Source organism: Lissotriton helveticus, chromosome 8, assembly GCF_964261635.1.
Source record: "Lissotriton helveticus chromosome 8, aLisHel1.1, whole genome shotgun sequence".
In the NCBI taxonomy this organism is placed as follows: Eukaryota; Metazoa; Chordata; class Amphibia; order Caudata; family Salamandridae; genus Lissotriton; species Lissotriton helveticus.
This window is the reverse complement of record NC_136069.1, coordinates 348,943,264-348,963,359: the sequence shown is the minus strand read 5'-3', so window position 1 is coordinate 348,963,359 and position 20,096 is coordinate 348,943,264. Positions and strand designations below refer to the sequence as shown.

General features: G+C 43.6%; 1 protein-coding gene across 1 annotated transcript in view; it reads left to right on the top strand.

Annotated features, from left to right (window-relative positions):
- SLC7A1 (solute carrier family 7 member 1) overlaps positions 1 to 20,096 on the top strand; it is a 538,789-nt gene that overhangs the window by 506,455 nt on the left and 12,238 nt on the right. Inside the window, exon 14 of the mRNA XM_078657133.1 lies at positions 1,108 to 1,216. Within this exon, the coding sequence (XP_078513259.1) occupies positions 1,108 to 1,216 (109 nt within the window). The remainder of the gene's footprint in view (positions 1 to 1,107; positions 1,217 to 20,096) is intronic.

The window sequence follows — 20,096 nt, the reverse complement described above, 5'->3', positions numbered from 1 at the left end:
CCCAAAAGCAATTTGCAATCGTGACATGGAATTTTGTTTTTGTAAAGTGCTCTTAGACAGGTAGGAAATGTGCCATGCTGGCGTGTTTTCCAACTTTATACATTTAGATTTGTCACTGAACAGGACCTTTCATGGAGGCCTCCTACAGAAGTACTTATAAAAGGCAGGGGGTATACATCTTTAAAGAGTAGGTGAGGGAAGTGAAAACCCCCCTTTTCATAGAAGTTTAGAGAGTGGTGTTTCGCCTTCATGAATAAAATTTTCGGTGGAATAGAAAGACAGTTAACTATGCATTTCTTCATAATTTACTCAAACAGATTTTCCACCTAGTTCAGTATTGCTGGATACCTCCATCTGTCGTGGATTTTCAGGAGTACACTTCGGAGTTATTGTGAATGCAATAACTGTAGTGCTCCAAGTGGAAGACTAAACCTTTAGAAGTAGATATATAGCTGTAGGAATTTGTGAATGTTGTTCACAAACGGAAGATTTAACAAGTTCGTCAAATACAACTGCAAGTAGTGTTGTGGTGCATTTTTGATGATCAGTGATCTGGCTGAGAAATTGCAACAGTATTCTCAATTACATTGAAAATTTTTGCATAAGCCTGACCTGCCCATTATATTTATTAAGTGAAAATGTTGGCCTTTTCCCATTCTGTTCATTGATTGCCCTTTGATTGGTTCAAGTTTTTGAAACCGCATGAACACATTAGTCCAATCTTTTTATACATACTTATTTTTGGGATCCATCCCCCTTGTAATGTTCCCCATAATTCAAGTTGGTGAAGCTAGCTAGAGTTAGCCAGGTCTTAATTCATTCATTTCAAAGTTATTATTGTTTACATGCACATATCAGATGTGATCTTACTGCACTGGGGCACTTTACACACACTTTTAAAGCATTTCCCTTTAGACGTGAGGTATTGAAACTATCTTGACATTTAATTTACCCCTCCTGCCAGACATTGCTGAAAACCTCTCTTCGGGGTAACCTGCTGATTTTGTACAATTTACGTAATTTACTTGCTCTAATACAGAATAAATAATTTGTTCTATTGTGAAAACTGTTTTGAGGATGTCTCCTTTGTCTCTGTTTTTGCTTCAGGTTCCCCTCTTACCGGTCCTCCCCATTTTAAGTATTTTTGTAAACGTCTACCTTATGATGCAGCTGGACAGTGGAACATGGATACGATTTGCTGTCTGGATGGTGATAGGTAAGATTTGCATGTCTGCTTTACATATCACACCCTTTTTTCGTTCTATTGGTGAAGTATAATCCACTGTCTTCAAATGCATTGAAAAGAACTCTGTGAACTAAAACTCTAGACATTTCCCTCAGTTTACATGAGTCGTCACTCCTCTTCAGGTTTGTAGTTTAAATATGTAGACTCCCAAACCTCACCAAAATGCAATGAGCCATTTTGTAATAGTTCAATTTCTAATGTGTAGCCTGTGCCAGTTATTTATTTTTTCTTTCTTGCCAAAGTTGTCAGATATTTAAAATGTTTAGGCATTAGGGTTCAGAAAATATGCAGCGCACTGGTAAAATATCTCTCAGAAACGAGCATTTTGGATCCATAATTTTGAATTAATGTGTATATGTTGAACTACCCTTTCTAAATCATTTCACATTGTACGGTAGTCCAGGATTAAAAGAAAACTATCATGTTCACCTCAAATGATGGCTTGAGATTGCCAGAAAGTACAAATTTACCCTGAAGATAGGCCTCACGCTGCACCTGTTCTATTTTCTGAAGCCTTAAAACATTCTTCACAGAAGTCACAAAAAATTATTACCAACAAGTGCTCAGTGGGACGTATCTCTGATTGTTGACTCCAAAATACAGCCCGTTTCAAATGAACCACACTTGTAAAATATTGTTATAGGGTAGATGGCCAGTAACCTTGTCACAAGGCAAAACCCTTAAGTCTTCTTTTACTATTAACCCCTTGTATGCTCATGACGGCTGTCATGCGTCATGGTAGGCGTGTGCGCACGACGGCCGGGAGCCGTCCGAATCCGGCTGGCCGTTTATTTCTCCTGCACAGCGCAAGAAATAAACCTGCATCCAAGGGGTTAAAAGCAAACTATTTTCAAGAACTTTATCGTTATAAAGCACTGAGTTTTAAACCTGTTATCATTAACATATTTACAAAATGTCGTTTAGGTATTGGTATTTTATTAATACTTTATTGTACAGATGTAACAAAAACAGTTATAATATAGATCAGCACATTTTTAAATTTCTCTAATAAAAATTAAAATAATTTATTTAACTGGTAAGTTGAATACAAAAAATAAAAAAGTGCTAGAACTAAACCTTTTAACTATTAATGATTTGCCAGGGATAAATAATGAAATGCTCCATAAAAAATGAACTAAGCTTAACTAAATCTGTTAAGCGATCCCTTACAACAAAAGAGGGTAGCCTCCTTCACTACTATAAATGTTGGGAGCCCTAAAAAAGGATTGAAGATGTTTGAAGCGATCAATAACTGCTACAGACTTTTTTAAGATTAGGTTTTAGTTTTTAATTTTGATAACCAAGTTCTTTAATGGAAATTCTAGTTTGAACATGCATCCACCCAGCTCCAGGTTGATAGATGCCCTTTACTATCCGTCACCGGTACCTCGCGTTTCTCCCACCTGAATCCATTTGAATTAATCTTCTGCAGCTTCGCCTCATCCCTCAACTTAGCCATCAGAGTCCATTCTGGTACCCCCTCAGGGTACTCAATCCCCTTTCAGGGCCTTCTCCATGGCCTCTTTCTTTGTGATTTCAGACTGCGTAATGGAAACAACTCTTTTCCGGCCTTGTCCACAATGCCATTCTATATATCCTTGGTCAGACCATCACCGGGTCTGCAACTCTAATCTTTCTCCTGAGCACGATGAGGCATCCTGCAATGTCTGCCTCTCCTTCTGATCCAAAAAGACGCTCCATTACCCTGGAGATCAGCGCCTAGTTTGATGCACCATGGTACATTGCCACTAAACACCGCCGATCTCTTAGGGTACCAGGATTTATTTATTTTTTAAATGCAGATTTACATAGTGCAAACTCGACCCGAAGGTATTTGAGCGTTTTACATGAACACCGGTTACGTTACACAAGGACATATTCAGGCACAGGGAGATTACGTGATTTGCCCAGAATCACAGGTTGTGGACGCGAGCCAGAGACTCGAACCTTGGTTTCCAGCACCAAAGTCGGCAATCTAGCCGACGGACCACATCCTCTCCCCAATTGACATTGAGGGGTAGATGCAGCCATAGATTTCGGGCCAGCAAGCCCTCTGCTTCAGCCTGGATCTGAGCTCGTAATCTAACTCTGAGGTGTAGGAATTGCAGCTCGCACAGCAGAAAACCGCAACTGTGAGTACCACACCCCCTCCTCCACCTGCAAACGGGAGGGTCGAACACCGCTCAAACCAAGGTTAGTCGTAGCATCCCAAAGTCTGTGCCCAGACTTCTTATCCCCCACTGCCAGAAGGCCATGGTTGGCACCAAACAAAGGCATCGGAGCAGAATCTGAGCCAACCAGCAGCATTGAAACAGCTGCACCTAGTGGAGACTCTCTCCTCTACCCTAAGGTCACTGCTGTATCTCCAGATGTTTAAAGGCATGTAAAGAAACACTCCTGATACTACTAGAGACCATATTAAGACTAGAGTGGTAACCCAAAGGTTGATTAAAAAGTACAAGGCTTCACCCACTGACCCACTGTATATTTGGGGCCAACTACCGCCTGAATCCCTGGTGGCATATATGGCTCAAAAATGCTCTAATGCACAGGATACCGGCGATGCTCCTCAGCCAGATAAAGAGAGTGCCAAAATTGATACAGAAGGCAAACGAGCAGTTGCCAAATTGGCAACCCATTGGAGAATTGCCAACCCCACTGGCCTACTTTCACGCTATCATGCTCACTGGGATGAGATGGAAGAACTTCTCCAGCATCTCCTAGATGAGAACAGAAAGCAGGGACACAAGCTTGTTCACAAAGGAAACATATCGAACACCACCATCCGCTGGATGGAGCCGACACCGCAGGGCATTAACTCTAGTGTTTTGATTCAACGACTTGTCTGGCTGTATCTCTGGTTTCAATCCAGACTAAAACAGCATCTCCTCAACCTGCCCTTCAATGGGGGACACCTCTTTGGACCACAGGTTGACGAAATGCAGGAAAAGTTAATAAATACACGGGGGCCCTTTCGTAGGTCCAGCTCTAAATAGGGGGTCGAAAACCAACTCCCCTTAAGCATCTACCTCCTACAAAGTATCTGTCCCTCAGACCCATACTCAACCTCAGGCCCTTCAATGAATACACCCTGTGAAAGCACTTTCACTTGGTAATAATCCAAGATGTCATCCCTCTACTACGGCAAGGCAACTTCATGACCGCAGTCTACCTCAAGAATGCCTACTTCACACATCCCCATCCACCCTGCACATCGCTGGTACCTCCAGTTTGTGGTAAGTGCTCGGCATTACCAGTTATAAATGCTGCCCTTGGGGGGTAACCAACGCCCCTCAGGGTGTTTACAAAGTGTTTAGCCATGGTCACCATCCACCTTCAAAGGAACGGCTCCACCTCTTCCCTTATTTGGATGACTGACCGATCAAGAGTGCAACCCAACAGCTTTGTCTGGTGCACTCTCAGTGCACCATCTACCTGCTGCATGTTATATGTTATAGCCATCAACTTAGTCAAATCCGCCTCCAACCCAGCCCTTTCAAGGAGTCGTTCTCAACGCAGTCACTGGGAAAGCCTACCACAGTCCAGCACACATTCAAGCTTTCCAAACGTTGCTCCCTCTTTTTCAGCCAGATCACTAACTAAGTGTACCACAAACTATCATGCGTCTCCTTGGCATGATGGCTTCTTGCATTGCCATAGGTCACACATTCATCCTTTGCAGGAGTGAATGTGGCACAGAGGTCACAAGTGGAGGGTTTCTGGGAGGATCCAGTGTTGATCTGGTACCACACTTGTTGTCTTCTTCAGTGGTGGAACACCAACTATCTTTTACAATGAAGGCGCTTTCTCGGCCCAGTACTGCAGGTTACCATCACAACGTACACTTCCCTTACTGGGTTGGGAGTACATGACTGCACAGGGCACTTGAACACCCCATCAACAGGGTCTCCACATTAAATTCCTGCAACTACTGGCTGTCCAGCTTGTGCTCAAGGCATTCCTCCTTCATGTGCAGCACAGGGTGGCAATCTGCTATCTCCAGGAACAGGATGGACATCGTACACCTCAGTTGTCTACCTTAGCTTGGAGTATTTGGTGATGGGCAATCCATCACAAAGTATCTACTAGTAGAATACTTGTCGGAAATGGACAACAACCTTGCAGACCTGCTCAGCACAGCACAACAAGTCCATTAGTGTAAACTCGCCCCACAAGTCCTCGTTCCCTACTTCTGGTGGTGGGGGTTCCCCAATGTAGACCTCTTTGCTGCCGCCAAAAACATGAAATGACCTAGTTTCGCCTCCAGCTATCCACACTCCCACCCACAGTCCATCAACAATGCACTACGGATGAGCTGGTCAGGGAAATTTGCCTATGCTTTTCTGCCTCTCCCACTTCTTCAGTTCGTGGTTTGGAGGTTTCAGCAAACCTACTTCATGCTCATCCTAGTGGCACCAGTTTAGGCTGGACATTCATGGTTCACCACTCCTCTTAACCTGTCCCTGTTACCTCACTAGAAGCAGCCCAACTGACTGTATATTCTCACAAAAAGCCAGGGCACGCTCTGGCACCCAAGCCCCAAGCAGCTTAATCTTGCGATCTGCTTCAACTTACCTAAAGGAAACACACTGGATAACAAGAGCCTGCTATGAAGCTAAATAAAAGCGTTTTGTGTGCTACTGTATTCCCAGGCAACCTGCTCACAGCAGCAAGTCCTTTATCTGCTTTACCTGTAAAAAGGCAAAGACAGCTTGGCTACCTCCAGTAGGCTTCACTTGACCACTGTTGCCGCCTACCTATAAAACAGAGAGCACAGTTCACTCTTTAGAGTGCCAGTCATTAAGACATTCATGGACTAAAAAAGTAATTCCTTCCAGGATGCCACCCTTCCTCATGTGGAATCCCAATATAGTTCTCACCAGACATATGGGCCCTCTGTTCTAACTACTTCGCTCATGCCCTTCACAGTATCTCTCCTGGTGGAAGGTAGCTTCCTAGTGGCCATCACCTCCCTCAGGCCAGTGAGGGTACTTCAGGCCCTGACTCTTCAAGAAACCTTCTTCCAAGCCCATGCAAATAAACTAAGACAAACCACAAATTTCTCCCCAAGGTGTTCTCTGCTTTCCACTTTAACCAGGCCAGAGAGCTTTTAGTGTTCTTCCCACATCCTGAGTCAGTGACGGAGAGGCTTTCCACACACTAGATGTAAAAAGAGCCCTCATGTATTACATTAAACTAACAAAACCTTTCTGCAAGGCACAACAGCTGTTTCTTTCTTCACACCACATAAAGGCAGTGCTCTCACCATCGCATTTTTACTGGGCAGATGTATCAGACCTGTTATGCTAAAGCCAAGCTGTCTGTGCCTTTATCTCCAGACCCCACTGCACTCGTAAGAAAGGATCCTCTTGGATAACATCCTGATATCTCACACACACACAGCAGCTACCTGGTCCACTCCACACACTTTTACCAAGCACTACTGTGTAAATGTTTTAGCACGCCAGCAATCTAGGGTTGGTCAAGCTGTACTCCATACTCCATTTCATCCTGTGTAGCGTCCTCCGGCTAGCTACCACTTAGGGGAGTACTACTTTACAGTCTGTGCGCAGCATGTGTATCTACAACAACAGATACTATGAACTGAAAAAGTAACTTATGTTATGTTAGAGATATTTGTAGAGTACACCATAAGGTTTCATGGCCCTAAATAGCCAGAGAGAAACAGAAGTACCTGCTGTATTGAGGGAATGCACTAGTTGTGCACTTGTTAAAATAGCCATGTCTTGAGTGCCTGTCTGAGCTTCATATAATTTGGAGCCATCCGTATAGTGATAGGAAGCGAGTTCCAGGTCTGAGGGGCCAAAACCGCAAATCTGGAATCGCTGATCCTTTTCTTTCTTGACATTGGGATTGATGGGAGACTCTGAGAAGAGGGCCGTAGTGTCCTATTTGGGGTGTATCACATAAATCTGGAGTTTATGGAGGCGGGCCCTTCTAAGGGCTTTAAAGATAATACACCCTGTTTTAAAGTCAGTCCTTTGCTCCATAGAGGGCTAATGGAGGTATCTCAGAAGGGGGGTGTGATGTGACAGTGTTTTGGCTATTTATATATCAGACTTGCTGCTAGGTTCCGAAAAATGTGGAGTCTTGAAAGTAAATTTTTAGGGAGTCCACTGTAAAGAGAATTAGTGTAGAGAAGACAAAGGTCCTCGCCCTGGACCCTCCCACACTGCCCACTGCGTGGGACAGCTCCTGGCGGCCCCCTGCCATCGGAAACCCAACCATCCTGACTGGCCACGCCCGGAACCTCAGCATCATTCTAGACTCCTCCCTCACCATTCGCAGACCAACACCATTGCCTCCACCTGCTTCAACTCCCTCCGCATCCTCCACGAGACCTACAACTGGATCGCTCCCGAATGCAGAAAGAGTCACCCACTCACTCTTAACCAGCAGACTGGACTATGGTAATGCCCTCTATGCCGGAATCAACAAAACCCTGCTACACAAGCTCCAAACCATCCAGAACACCGCAGCCAGACTCACCCCCCACGACACAAGCACATGACCCAGCACCTACGAGACCTCCACTGGCTCCCCATTGAGAAGAGAGTAACCTTCAAGCTACTCATCCACGCCTACAAATCCCTCCACAACATCAGACCCAAATACCTCAACGAAAGAGTCTCCTTCCACGTACCCAAAAGGAGCCCGTGCTCCGCCGACCTCGCCCTGGCAGAAACCCCATGCATCCGCAGAACCAGAGCAGGCGAAAGAGCCTTCTCCTACGTCACAGCAAAGACCTGGAACAAGCTCCATGTCAACATCAGACGCTCCCTCACTCTACACACCTTCAGGAAGAGCCTCAAGACCTGGCCTTCAGGAAGAGCCTCAAGACCTGGCTCTTCGACTGATCCAGAGCAGCTCCTTCCCCCCCATCCCCCAGCGCCTTGAGACGCTCATAGGTGAGTAGCACGCTTTATAAACCCCTGATTGATTGTGATTCTTTCCAAACCCACAAACTATTGCTGAGAGATCTCTGCATACTGTGGATGTCAAAAGGTGCATTAAGTTTTATTTACACAAAACAAAAACGTTCCGTAAATCTTATCAATTGTTCATCGCCTATGGCAATTTGAATAAAGGACTACCAGTCTCTAAATCTTTCTTGCAATATGGTTTGCAACATCCATTCAATTCTGCCATAACGCTGCAGGACAACCCAGGCTCATTCAAAAAGAGCTGTTTCTACACCCACAGCTTTATTTGCTGGTGTTCAAATTCAGCAAATCTGCTGAGCAGCCACATGGTCCACCAGGCATACCTTTACCCAGCAGAATTGCCTGGATGCTACGGACAAAGCTGATACAGCAGTGGGACAGGCTGTTTTGCGCCATCTATTTCAGTAAGGTGAACTTCTTTCCTTTTTATGCATTTCTTTTCCCACCATCCGCTCTTTTCCATGGCTAACCATAATGAAGATGACATCCGGTGGACAGTTCTCAAAGTACTGAAACTCCCCCAAAGAGGCGGTGACATGGCCCAATTGCTGAACAGGGAAGAACTCAAATCAATAATTCTCTTTGACACCATCAGGAGCGGGCTCCATAGAAATGAGGATTGGACATCGCTAGTATGAATCTCTTTTGACAATGACTCTTGCCTTACAGTAAATGAACAGTAATGTTTTCTGCACAAATCCCTAGATAGTCACCTTAATTGCTGTACTTCACCCAGTGACTATTGCACGCAGAACTTTCGACCTCCCCCTATACTGTCTTGAGATGTCTAAAAACGAATCCTTTCAGTTTTCGCAATAGTGCAATATACATGCAACGATTGAAGCATGTTATAAACTCACTAAATGGCTTAGACTTTACCCTATGTAATGTCCTAATATGTCCAAATATCGTTGCTCTAATTCGTTTTCAACACAGTTTTGCTTACATGCAGTGACTTAAAGCATTTAGAAACCTTCACGATAATGTTTAGCAGATATTATGTATTCATGTTGCAATTGCCCAGCATACTATCACCTCAAATCGCTTATTCATGAAAATATTGTTTTTTATAAATTCCTAACACTGCAGCTTTAGAAAGTGCACTTAGAACTACTCAAGTCTTTCTTTCCTTTTTATATCCTCACCCAACCTGGCTGCTTAAACGCTTCCTATATTATTCACGGTAATGCACAAGATGCTTAGTTCCGGCTATCCCGCATCGAAACCGTAGGCGCATCGCAGCCCGCAGCCCCAAAGGTAAGCGTAACCGTGCTGGCTTCTCCGTTTTCACTCCACCTCCGGATGGCCATACGCCCTGTATCTAACCCCCTCCCCACCTCTCCATTCACAGTGCAACCAAGCCCATTGTCGAGATTATCTACATCTCCACTCGCTCGCATTAACCCGGATTCCCCTGGCTGAAGTCGGCTCCTGGCTGTTATTGAATCATTCACTTTGACTCGAAGGGCTAAGGTAATTACCATAGCGGGTTTCGCTTAATGAGATACGCTATAGTTGCAGTATCAGCCCCTTGCTAAATCCTTATTCCTTTTATCCTTCACCGTTTAGTATTGACAGCCAGGCCTCGCATCACGCCCTTTGAAACTACCTTCGCAACTCCAGGAGGTTTGTCGCCCTATTTAATTACATAACCGTTTTCATGAACACCACTGTGGTTGATGCCGAATATGACCCGATCTCCGCATATATTTAGGCACAATTATGATGCGCCACAACACCGTGTGTGATGCCCAGCATGACCCGTTCTCCACACGTACTTGGGCACAATTATATTGCTACCATTGTCTCTGCACTCTTCTTCACCTTTCTTTTTCCAACGCTTATCGTTTGAGAACACCCTGTGTTCTACAGGCCGTGCCACATTAGTTGTAATTGTTTTTAATTCACGCCCTTGCCATATTTTTCGCATGAATACCATGTGTTGTGCAAATGCATGGCTCTGCTGACATGTTGAAACTTTTTGATTCCTAAGTTCCTTGACAGGCTCCTCTGTTTTTCTTCCTGTTTTTACCTCAACAGGCATTGTATTTCTTTCCAGGCATTGCATTTTTTAGTCCTGATGATGATGATCCCTTTATCTTTTGAGCATGGGATCGAAACGTCATCGACAAACTAAATGGTGCCACGTTTAACCAATGTGTATGAATAATGTCGTTACTATTGTGGTTAGCTTGATTCATTCCCTGATTATGCCAAGCTTCCAAGCTCTTGTTTTGTCTGAAATTCTTTGTGTAATGTTTTCTCGTTTTCCTGTTTTGTGTACTGGATGCAGGATTGCGTCCCGCTCTATTGTGTTGTTTCACTATTTATGTTCATTTGATTGAATTGAAAATTAAAATTCCTTGTACGGCTGGACATCGAATGCATATAGCACCCATTAAGGTCTATATATTTATTTTCCAGAATTTCCTCTCTTAAGGACCATTGTTCTATGATATAATTGACACCCGGGGTCTTTAGTTACTCTTTGGGTTCCCTTGTTTGTTTAAAGTAACTATTCTAATTCAAGCATGTGACTCTATGAAAGATCCAATACTGGAGAAGAAACAAGTTACTTGCCTCTAGCTCCAATATTGTTATCTTTCATAGATTCACATGCGACCCACCCATCTCCTCTAGAGGCTCCCCTTTACTAGTTGGGATTATATTTATTCCCACTTGTGCTTGAAAATCCGAGGGAACTAGCCTCTGAGGGGAAGGTTCTAGAGGGTTCTGTCACCTGATAGGTTGTAGACTGTTTGGTCCTTTTTTTAAAAAGTCCATAGATAGGCTATTAAATTCATGGCCTAGTACCATTGTACCATGTGCTACTTATATGATTGCTTTGATATAATACCGTGGGATCACCAATTCGACGGGGAATGATTTAAGCATTTGAATCTATGAAAGATACCCTACTGGAGAACTACAGCTACAGGTGAGTTACTTACTGTCTTCTTGGGGAGGTTGGAAGAATAATTAAAGCCTATCTTAATTTATTGTATAATATTTGGGTATTTTAGTTTGAGTAATGATTGTCTACAAGTACCCCAAGCAGTCAGTTCAGATTTTCTGCCCCTAATGTTGCTAATTCACATGCCAGAACCCCAGGTACTTTGACTTGTTTAGTTTCCTTTTGATGTGGCTGGAATTGATTCAGTGCATAACAGCTCCTATGTTTTCAGCTTAAGTAGCTATGGAAAAGATAGTTATTTTGATGGTTTAAGATGTTTCTTCTGATTTATATCTAGGGAAAAAGTCCACTTTGTTTGGCTTTAGCGCATGTTGTTTTAGATAAGATTTGTTTAGTTTTGCACTGTGAAGTAGTGGTTGATAGGCAATCTTCTTGGTTGACAGTATGCCAGCTAGATCATTTTGATGTGATTTTAGTTTTTTTCAGTATTTCTACCAAAGTATTTATCCATTGCTAGGAGGTTTGTAGACAGTTGCATGTGTTTGATTAGAGCTGTATACAAGATTTTCATTCAAATGGCTCCCAGTTTCCGATGTTTTAAATGCAGTTGTTACAGTTTGGTGATCTTGAGTTGGCGCAAGACTGCTTTTGCAATAACAGTACATTTGTCAATCAATCAATTTGTGAAGCACATTACTCACCCGTGAAGGTCTCAAGACGCTGGGGAGAGGAGGGGATTTGAGCAGCTCTGTCATCTGAAGAGCCAGGTCTTGAGGCTCTTCCTGAATGCTTGCAGTGTTCGTCTAATGCTGGTGTCTACAAGTTCGTGTACAAGCTGACTTTTGGGAGCTGTCTTTTGAAGACATTGTGTTGGCAATTTAATGATTATATATTATCTCTGACTGAAGCTCCACTCTGTTATAGAGATATCCTGGTTGTACTTGAATACAGCATATTGTGATTGAATGTGCTTCTCTATTAGTAGTAAAGTAGCTCCATCATCTGATGTGCTCTTATGTGTTTCTAATACACCTCAAGATAGACACTTTTTTGATTTGTGTTACTCTATTGAAATATAGTTAATTGTTGAAAATTCATGTCCAGTTTATTTTAAATTTTACTGGAATTAATTGTTCTGAGCGTGGAAAAACCTTTTTTGGGAGCTACTTTAGTTAACATTAAAGACTGTTGGTCAGTGTTTCAAGGACCTTATTCAGAGGATTCCTATTATCGAAAACTTGTTAACGCCAAATTCCTTCCTACCCAACTTGATCTTGACCAAATCGCCGACCTCAACTCTACCTACCTTACCTTTGGAATAACTGGAAAACTTCTTAAAACTTCCACTAGAATTGTCGCCATCATAACACCTCTCTTCAAATAACCACTGAGGAACCATCTTGGTCTTTGGAACCCTACCACGCATAAGTTAAAAAGGGATGGCTTCGGTGACGCTATGAACAGTGGTATTATATGACCAAACTACCTCCTCCACAGCACTGCGAACATCACGTTGACCTTGTACAGCCAATTGAATAGTACCCTTGACCAACCTATTCATACGCTCCACAATACCGTTGTCTTGCAGATTGTAAAAAGATGTACATATGTGCTTGATTCCATGATTAGACAAAAACAACCGCATGGAAGAAGAGGTCAATTGAGTACCATTATCTGTTAACAAAATACAAGGAAAACTTTCTTTCAAAAAAATAGATTTGAGTTGCTTGATAACACTTTCAGTAGTAATATTTTTCATGAATTCAACACACATCCAACGTGAGCACACATCCACCACCACCATGGCAAAACTACATTCTCCAGATAAGTAGTCCATTGGACCAATAAAGTCCAAACAAACCTTGCCCCAAGGCAAATCTTTATCACCTGCAATAGAACCTTGAGCATGTGAATCAACCTTTAATCTCTTCTCGCTCTCTCTACATAAAGAACAGTTCTCAACCCATCTTCTAACGTCTTCATCCATTCCAGGCCACCAGAAATTAACTTTCAAACGTTTACTAGTCATACTCTGACCCAGGTGACCCTCATGTGCTAAAATAAAAAGTATTTTTTTAAGAGAATTAGGAGGTACGAACCGTTCACCTCTCATCACCAAGTCATCAGAACTACCGAAACAAAGTTCTTCTTGTACTTTCACAAAGTTACGTAAGGAAGGCTTCACATCACCCTCCCTTTTCCAACCAAGGCGTATGGCACTAATCAATTCACCAAAATCAAGGTCTTAAACAACAGCTTGATGCCACTCATCTTTAGAAATTGAACTGAAACCACCTGAGAAAGCATCACCAAAATCAGCAACCACACACACATTCTCATCATTAAAATCAACACAGTCTTCGGATTGAATAGGTAGACGGGACAAGCAATCCGCTTGTACATTTTTCCAACCAGAGATGTGTTGCATCATATAGGTATATTCTTGCAATTTAGCAGCAAATCTCATTAGGCGAGGAGAACAGTTATTGGCTCCTCCAGGTGACAGGATCCTAATGAGTGGCTTGTGGTCAGTTCGTAAAGAAAAATGCGTGCCCCACACATATGTGCGCAAATGAGAAACTCCCCAAACAGCAGCCAACGCCTCACGCTCAATTACCGCATAGTTGCGTTCTGAAGCACTAAGAGTGCGTGAAGCGAAGGCAACTGTTTTCTCCAAACCATTTTTCCTTTGTGCCAAAATAGCACCGATACCATGAGCACTGGCATCACCGGTTACAAAAGTGTCTTTACCCGGTTCAAAAGTGGTAAGGATTCCAGCATTAACAATATCCAGTTTAATCTTCTCAAAAACATCAGATTGATGAGAACCCCAATCGAATTGTACTCCTTTTCTAAGTAATAATCTCAAAGCCTCGGTCTTATGAGCAAAATTTGAAACAAATTTAGAGTAATATTCTACTAATCCTAAAAAGGATTTCAACTGATCCTTACTTGACTGAACTGGAGCACATCTAATGGCTTTCAACAGGTCTTCTTTTGGCTTCACACCAGACTGGGAAATGGTGTACCCCAAATAATCTATCTCAGTTAATAGAAACTGACACTTATCCTTTCTAAGAGTAAGCCCAGCTTTCGTAAAAACATGCAAGACTTTAGCTAAATTGGCATTATGCTCTGATTCATCAATACCAGTAATTAATACATCATCTTGAAAAAAATGAAAATGCTTTACATCTTTTAACAATGAATGCATCATGCGTTGGAACACGCTGGCCGCTGAGGCCAGACCAAACGGTAATCTTTTAAATTGGAAGACTCCTTCAACAGTTACAGAGGCAGTAAGCTTTCTGGAATTAGGATGTAAAACAACCTGATGATAGGCCGATCTAAGATCAAGCTTACTAAAGAACTCAGCCTTGTCCATCAACAGTACCATTTCAGAGATGTTTGGGAGGGGAAACTTATCAACAATAATATTCTGGTTGAGAGACCTAAGATCCACACAAAAACGAAGTTTGCCATCTTTTTTTTTGGTAACCACGACAGGGGAAAGCCATTCTGAGGCTTCAGCAGGCTTTATTATATCTTGTTTCTGCATATCATCCAGCATTTCTTTAACTTTATTCCGAATAGCACTAGGAATTCTCCTAAGAGTATGTCTCACAGGAGAAGAATTTTTCTTAAGTTTTATCTCATGCATATAACCTTCTAATTTGCCTAAATGTGAGCGAAACACATCACTGTACTTATCAAGGATGGCATCAACATTAGGAAAATCATCAACAACAAGAACCTTGTCAGCAGATCTGGGATCTAAAATGATGTGTAAGTCATATTGCTGTATCCAGCCCAGAATAGCTGGACCGTCATCAGAAACATACATTTTCCCAGACGAAAATCTGCCCTTGAATTCAAACTAAGCATCCATAACGCCCTTAATATTGATGGTTTGGCCTCCATAACCCTTTGGAGTGATGTCACTTTTATATAGTGAAAAATTGAGCCAGCATTCATTAAACAAATGAAAAGGAATAATAGAGAACATGGATCCAGGGTCAACCAAGAGCGTTACAGGAACTTCATTCACAATAAAGACAGCTTTAGGTCTTTGAAGACCAACGCATAAACAATTCTCTATACAAGAGGTTTCTTCTATGCATAAAGACATTTCATTCAGAATTGTCATCTTCAACATATGCAACCCTGTTGACTGAAGGATTTCTACAGGCCTTACTGATGTGACCCCTTTTCCACATTTCATGCAAGTTTTGTCTAGCAAAACAACCTACAAAATGCGCTGCATGAGACATACTCCCACAGCGAAAGCAACCCATAAATTTACTTTTCCCTGCGGGAATAAAACTTTTAGGTTTCGGCTTAAAATTGGAAAATTTAGCCTTAACATCAGTAGAACCAAAGTTTTTAGGCTTAACATCAGTAGGAGCGAAGTTTTTATCCACTTTGTTCACAATATTAATTGAATCTTCTTTTTTTAATTCCTAAATTTCCATTTCTTCCATGCATTTGTCTGACTCTTCCACCACTTTGGCAATGGCAATAGCTTCCATGAGGCTTGGATTCTTGGCTGCCCAAAGTTTTTGTTGCATTCTCTTATTCTTGCATTGAACGATCAACTGATCTCTAATCATTTGATCAGTCATGGCACCAAAATCACATTTCAATGAAAGTTCCCTTAAACGAGTGACCATTTGATCAACAGTTTCTTTTTCTTTTTGCGGCACAGTATAGAATTTGTGTCTTTGCATGACGATATTCACTTGTTTGCCAAAGTATTTTTCAAGTCTCATTTTAACTTCATTGTATGGATTATCCACAGGTTGTCCATCTGCACCAATTAATTCTGGTAGGAATTTAAAGGCATGCTGACCTCCTTTACCCAAAGAATTTAATAAAATTGCTTTTTTGCGTGACACAGGAAATCTGAGTCCATCGATGGCTTCCAAGTAGTTTTCAAAAATACCTAACCATTCTTCCCATTCAATTAGGAGTATCACCACCAATTAAAAATGGAGGTGGAGGTGCAATTGTAGAATTAGCTGTAGTAGCCATTTAATTACAATATAAAATATTGTATACGGAATTAAGCTTTAGTAGTCCATTGGACTTTATTGGTCTTATCTGGAGAATGTCGTTTTGCCATGGTGTTGGTGGATGTGTGCTCACGTTGGATGTGTGTTGAATTCATGAAAAATATTACTACTGAAAGTGTTATTAAGCAACTCAAATCTATTTTTTTGAAAGTTTTCCTTGTATTTTGTTAACAGATAATGATACTCAATTGACCTCTTCTTCCATGCGGTTGTTTTTGTCTAATCATGGAATCAAGCACATGTGTACATCTTTGTACAATCCGCAAGGCAGCGGTATTGTGGAGCGTATGAATAGGTTGGTCAAGGGTACTATTCAATTGGCTGTTCAAGGTCAACGTGATGTTCGCAGTGCTGTGGAGGAGGTAGTTTGGTCATATAATACCACTGTTCATAGCGTCACCAATGCCATCCCTTTTGAACGTATGCGTGGTAGGGTTCCAAAGACCAAGATGGTTCCTCTGTGGTTATTTGAAGAGAGGTGTTATGATGGCGATAATTCTAGTGGAAGTTTTAAGAAGTCTTCCAGTTATTCCAAAGGTAAGGTAGGTAGAGTTGAGGTCGGCGATTTGGTCAAGATCAAGTTGGGTAGGAAGGAATTTGGTGTTAACAAGTTTTCGGAACCTTTAAAAGTCAAAGAAGTGCATAGGTGGCATGTCGTATTGGAGAATGGACAAAGTTGGAACTTTAGAAGAATTGCCTTGTATTCGAAAGGAGATAGTGGTAGTGATTCTGGTTCTGGTTCTACTGCTCTTAAGGAAGATATTTCTAGGGAGTTGGTTTCAAGTAGGACTGTTTCAAGTTCCGTTGGTCATAAGAATGTTCTTCCTAGTAATATTGTGCAGGAGAGCATACGCTCTGCACGGCAGCGCCATGTGCCCAGAAGGTATGTTGATTTTATGATGTATTGGTTTTCTTTCCTAGTGATTACTTTCTTTGTCATTGTCGAATGACAATTATACTCTGCTTGTTCTACTTGCTATATTATTGTATGCTTCAACTTTTACTTCTTTGTTATCCTGTCTGTGCTTTTCATTTATTGTGTTTCTTTTGTTTCCTAAAGAAAAGGAGATATGTTATATTCACTGTTGCTTCTGTCTCGTGTGGGGATGAGTTGGAACCTGGAATCACATGGTAGAATCAATGTGGTTCCAGATTCGGTACATTCTAGCAAGGGCGGTTGCTGAGGCAGGATCATTACTGCTTACCTTGTTCTTCAATAAATCCTCTACAATTTATCCTACCTGGTCTCCTGGACTATTTACCTTACAATATGAGTCTGTATGACTCTCCTTGGCGATGCATCAAAAAGTGAACAAACTTAACGAGGAACTATATTAATCCATAATCCAAAAGCAAATTGACACAATTACTTTCAGCCTACGAATGACCGATTATAAATTAAAAGTTGTTACCGCATCAGTCCACGTGTGAAAATATAATGCTGATGGTCAATAAATCTTATTTGAAACTGTTGTCGAGGTATGAATATATTAACTACTGTAGTCGCCAGTAGGTAGTTGTACTCCGGACCTACTTTCCTTAGAATTTGTTTTGTTTTGCTAATAACTTTGGTGCTGTTTGATGAATCTTCACAAATGTATCGCAACTAGTTTGCCTGTCACTACAGATGCTGTCTGGAAAGTTTCAGGGTGATCGTCAAGCGTGGGCCGAGAAAAGGAGGAGCTCCCAAAACGTGTTTCCCCCATTCAATTTCTCATAGGGATTTTGGACACAACTACAGCCCGAACCGCTGAACGGAATTACACCAAATTTAGCAGAAAGCTAGATCTTGGTCCAGAGAGAGTGCTTTATATAATTTGGTGTACATCTGTTCAGTCATTTTGGAGTTATTAAAGTAAAAAGATATATGTTTATCTAGAGATGCAGATCCACTGAGGTGTATCCGCGGATCCAGCAAGCCGCAACCTGAGAGGAAAGTTGTGGTTGTCATTTTGTGCATCAGGACATGTTTCCCAGAGGGGAAAATAAAATGTGAAAGTGATAGACGAGGTTAGGGTAAAGGTACCCTGCCCCCCTGGGGCTGATGGAGGGGTCTGTGAGGGACCCCTCATGGGCGAGAAATTGCCAAGAAACCTTTTTTTTTTGTGCGTGTGAGGATATGTAGATCTTAACAAATTCGGGCCAATCCAGACCGTAAATATTTAAAAATAAAAAGGGCCCCCTCACAGACCCACACACCTATTCACACACCCATACATCCACTCACATACCCACAAAAACCACTTGCACCCACACAGCCACTCACACACCTGCTCACATACCCACATAGTCACTCGCACACCCACACACAGGCAGTGATACACTTATTGAAATTGCATGTTTTTATTACATTTGTTGTTGCTTTAGTATTGAATGTGTGCAATATCTGATAGTGATGACTAGCCGCAGATTCCTTAACGTAGAATTACCCCCAGGCGTGAGACTGAATCCGGAAAATCTTCTTTGCCACAGCATCTCTGTGCGCTGGGGGCGGTACCACATGACTCTGCCCCGACGTCCGCGGGCGTGACGTCAGCGAGGTCACATAAGCCCGCCCCCGGCACGCTGACATCAGTTTTTCTCTTTTCCGCATGCAGCGCGGATCCGTATCGTGTCTTGACCTGTTTTCAGGCCTCCTTTTCACGTTTTGTTTTGTGGAACAGTGTGCGAATGCTTTCGGGCTTCAAGTCGTGTACGGATTGTGCACGCCAGATGTCGGCGACGGACCCTCATCCGTTTGTATGTGGTGTTTGGGCGAGCACCATGACTACAGACTGCAAAGCTTGTCAGCACCTTAAACCGATTGCTGTCGGCCCACTTGTCCAGGTCGGTGTTGTCCCAGCGTCCGTCCCCTACCTCTGAGGTCAGGAACCGCCGATTCCATCTGCGCCATCGCCCCGCGCCTTGTCCTCGTTCGGCGGAAGGCGCGGTCTCCCCTTGGGTCGTGCGCCCCCGCCAGTCGCCACTCTATCCGCCATTTCCCGGCATCGGGGCGACTAGGGCCCAAATGTCAGCCTATGCTGCGGCACTGCAGGCTTCTTTGGCCCCTCCTCCACCTCCTGAGACGTCCGCGGATCCCTTGCCTCGCGCAGGGCCTTCTGCGGAGTCGCCGGCGCTTCAGCCCCGGCGCCAAAGGTTTCGGCTTCAGGTCTTAGGAGAGTGGTGTCGTCGAGGGGTAGTCCTTCGGGGCTCTGCGACCCGTGGCGTGCCTGCCTCGCCGTACATCCCTACGGGGCGCCCTGTGGCATAACAGGAAGTCACCGGGACTCAGGCTTGTCCCCGAGTCGCCCTCGGAGCAGGCGTTTGCCTCTCCAGAAGCCGAGCCGGTATCGTTTCGGCGCCGGAGGCTTTCCTACCCGGCCCTGGCGGTGCTGCGGGTGGAGGCTGGTGCCTGGGGTGCTTCCCGAGTCCCTCTCAGTGGGCGGCTGCCCTGAGTGAGGTCGAGCCGGCGCTTCTTCGGCGCCGTTCCTTAGCCGCACAGGCTCAGACCCTGTCCCATTCTCCTAGGGAGCACGTGGTGGAGGAGGTTGACTCGGCACCGCCTGTGGCGGATTCTACGACACCGTGCCGGCGTTGGGTCCGTGATTAGTCTTCCTCTCTGGAGACAGGGCGCCACATTGTTGCCTTTTCACCGGCATCTTCCAGAGAGGGCTCCTGGCCGTCCCCGCGGCTTAAGTCCTTGGGCCCTCCTTTCTGCAGTCTGCGATTAGACCCTCCACCGGCTTCTCCACCCTCCCCGGGGGCCCCTCAGGTTCCCCACTCGTCCGTGGATCCCCCACCATTCCGGGGCTGGCCGCTCCCCCCATAGCTGGACTTGGGGGCGGTCAGCTCAGTTTGCAGCCGTCACCCACGGAGGAATTGCTTTCTCCCCCGCGGCACCCTACGGAGGCCAGTGTCAC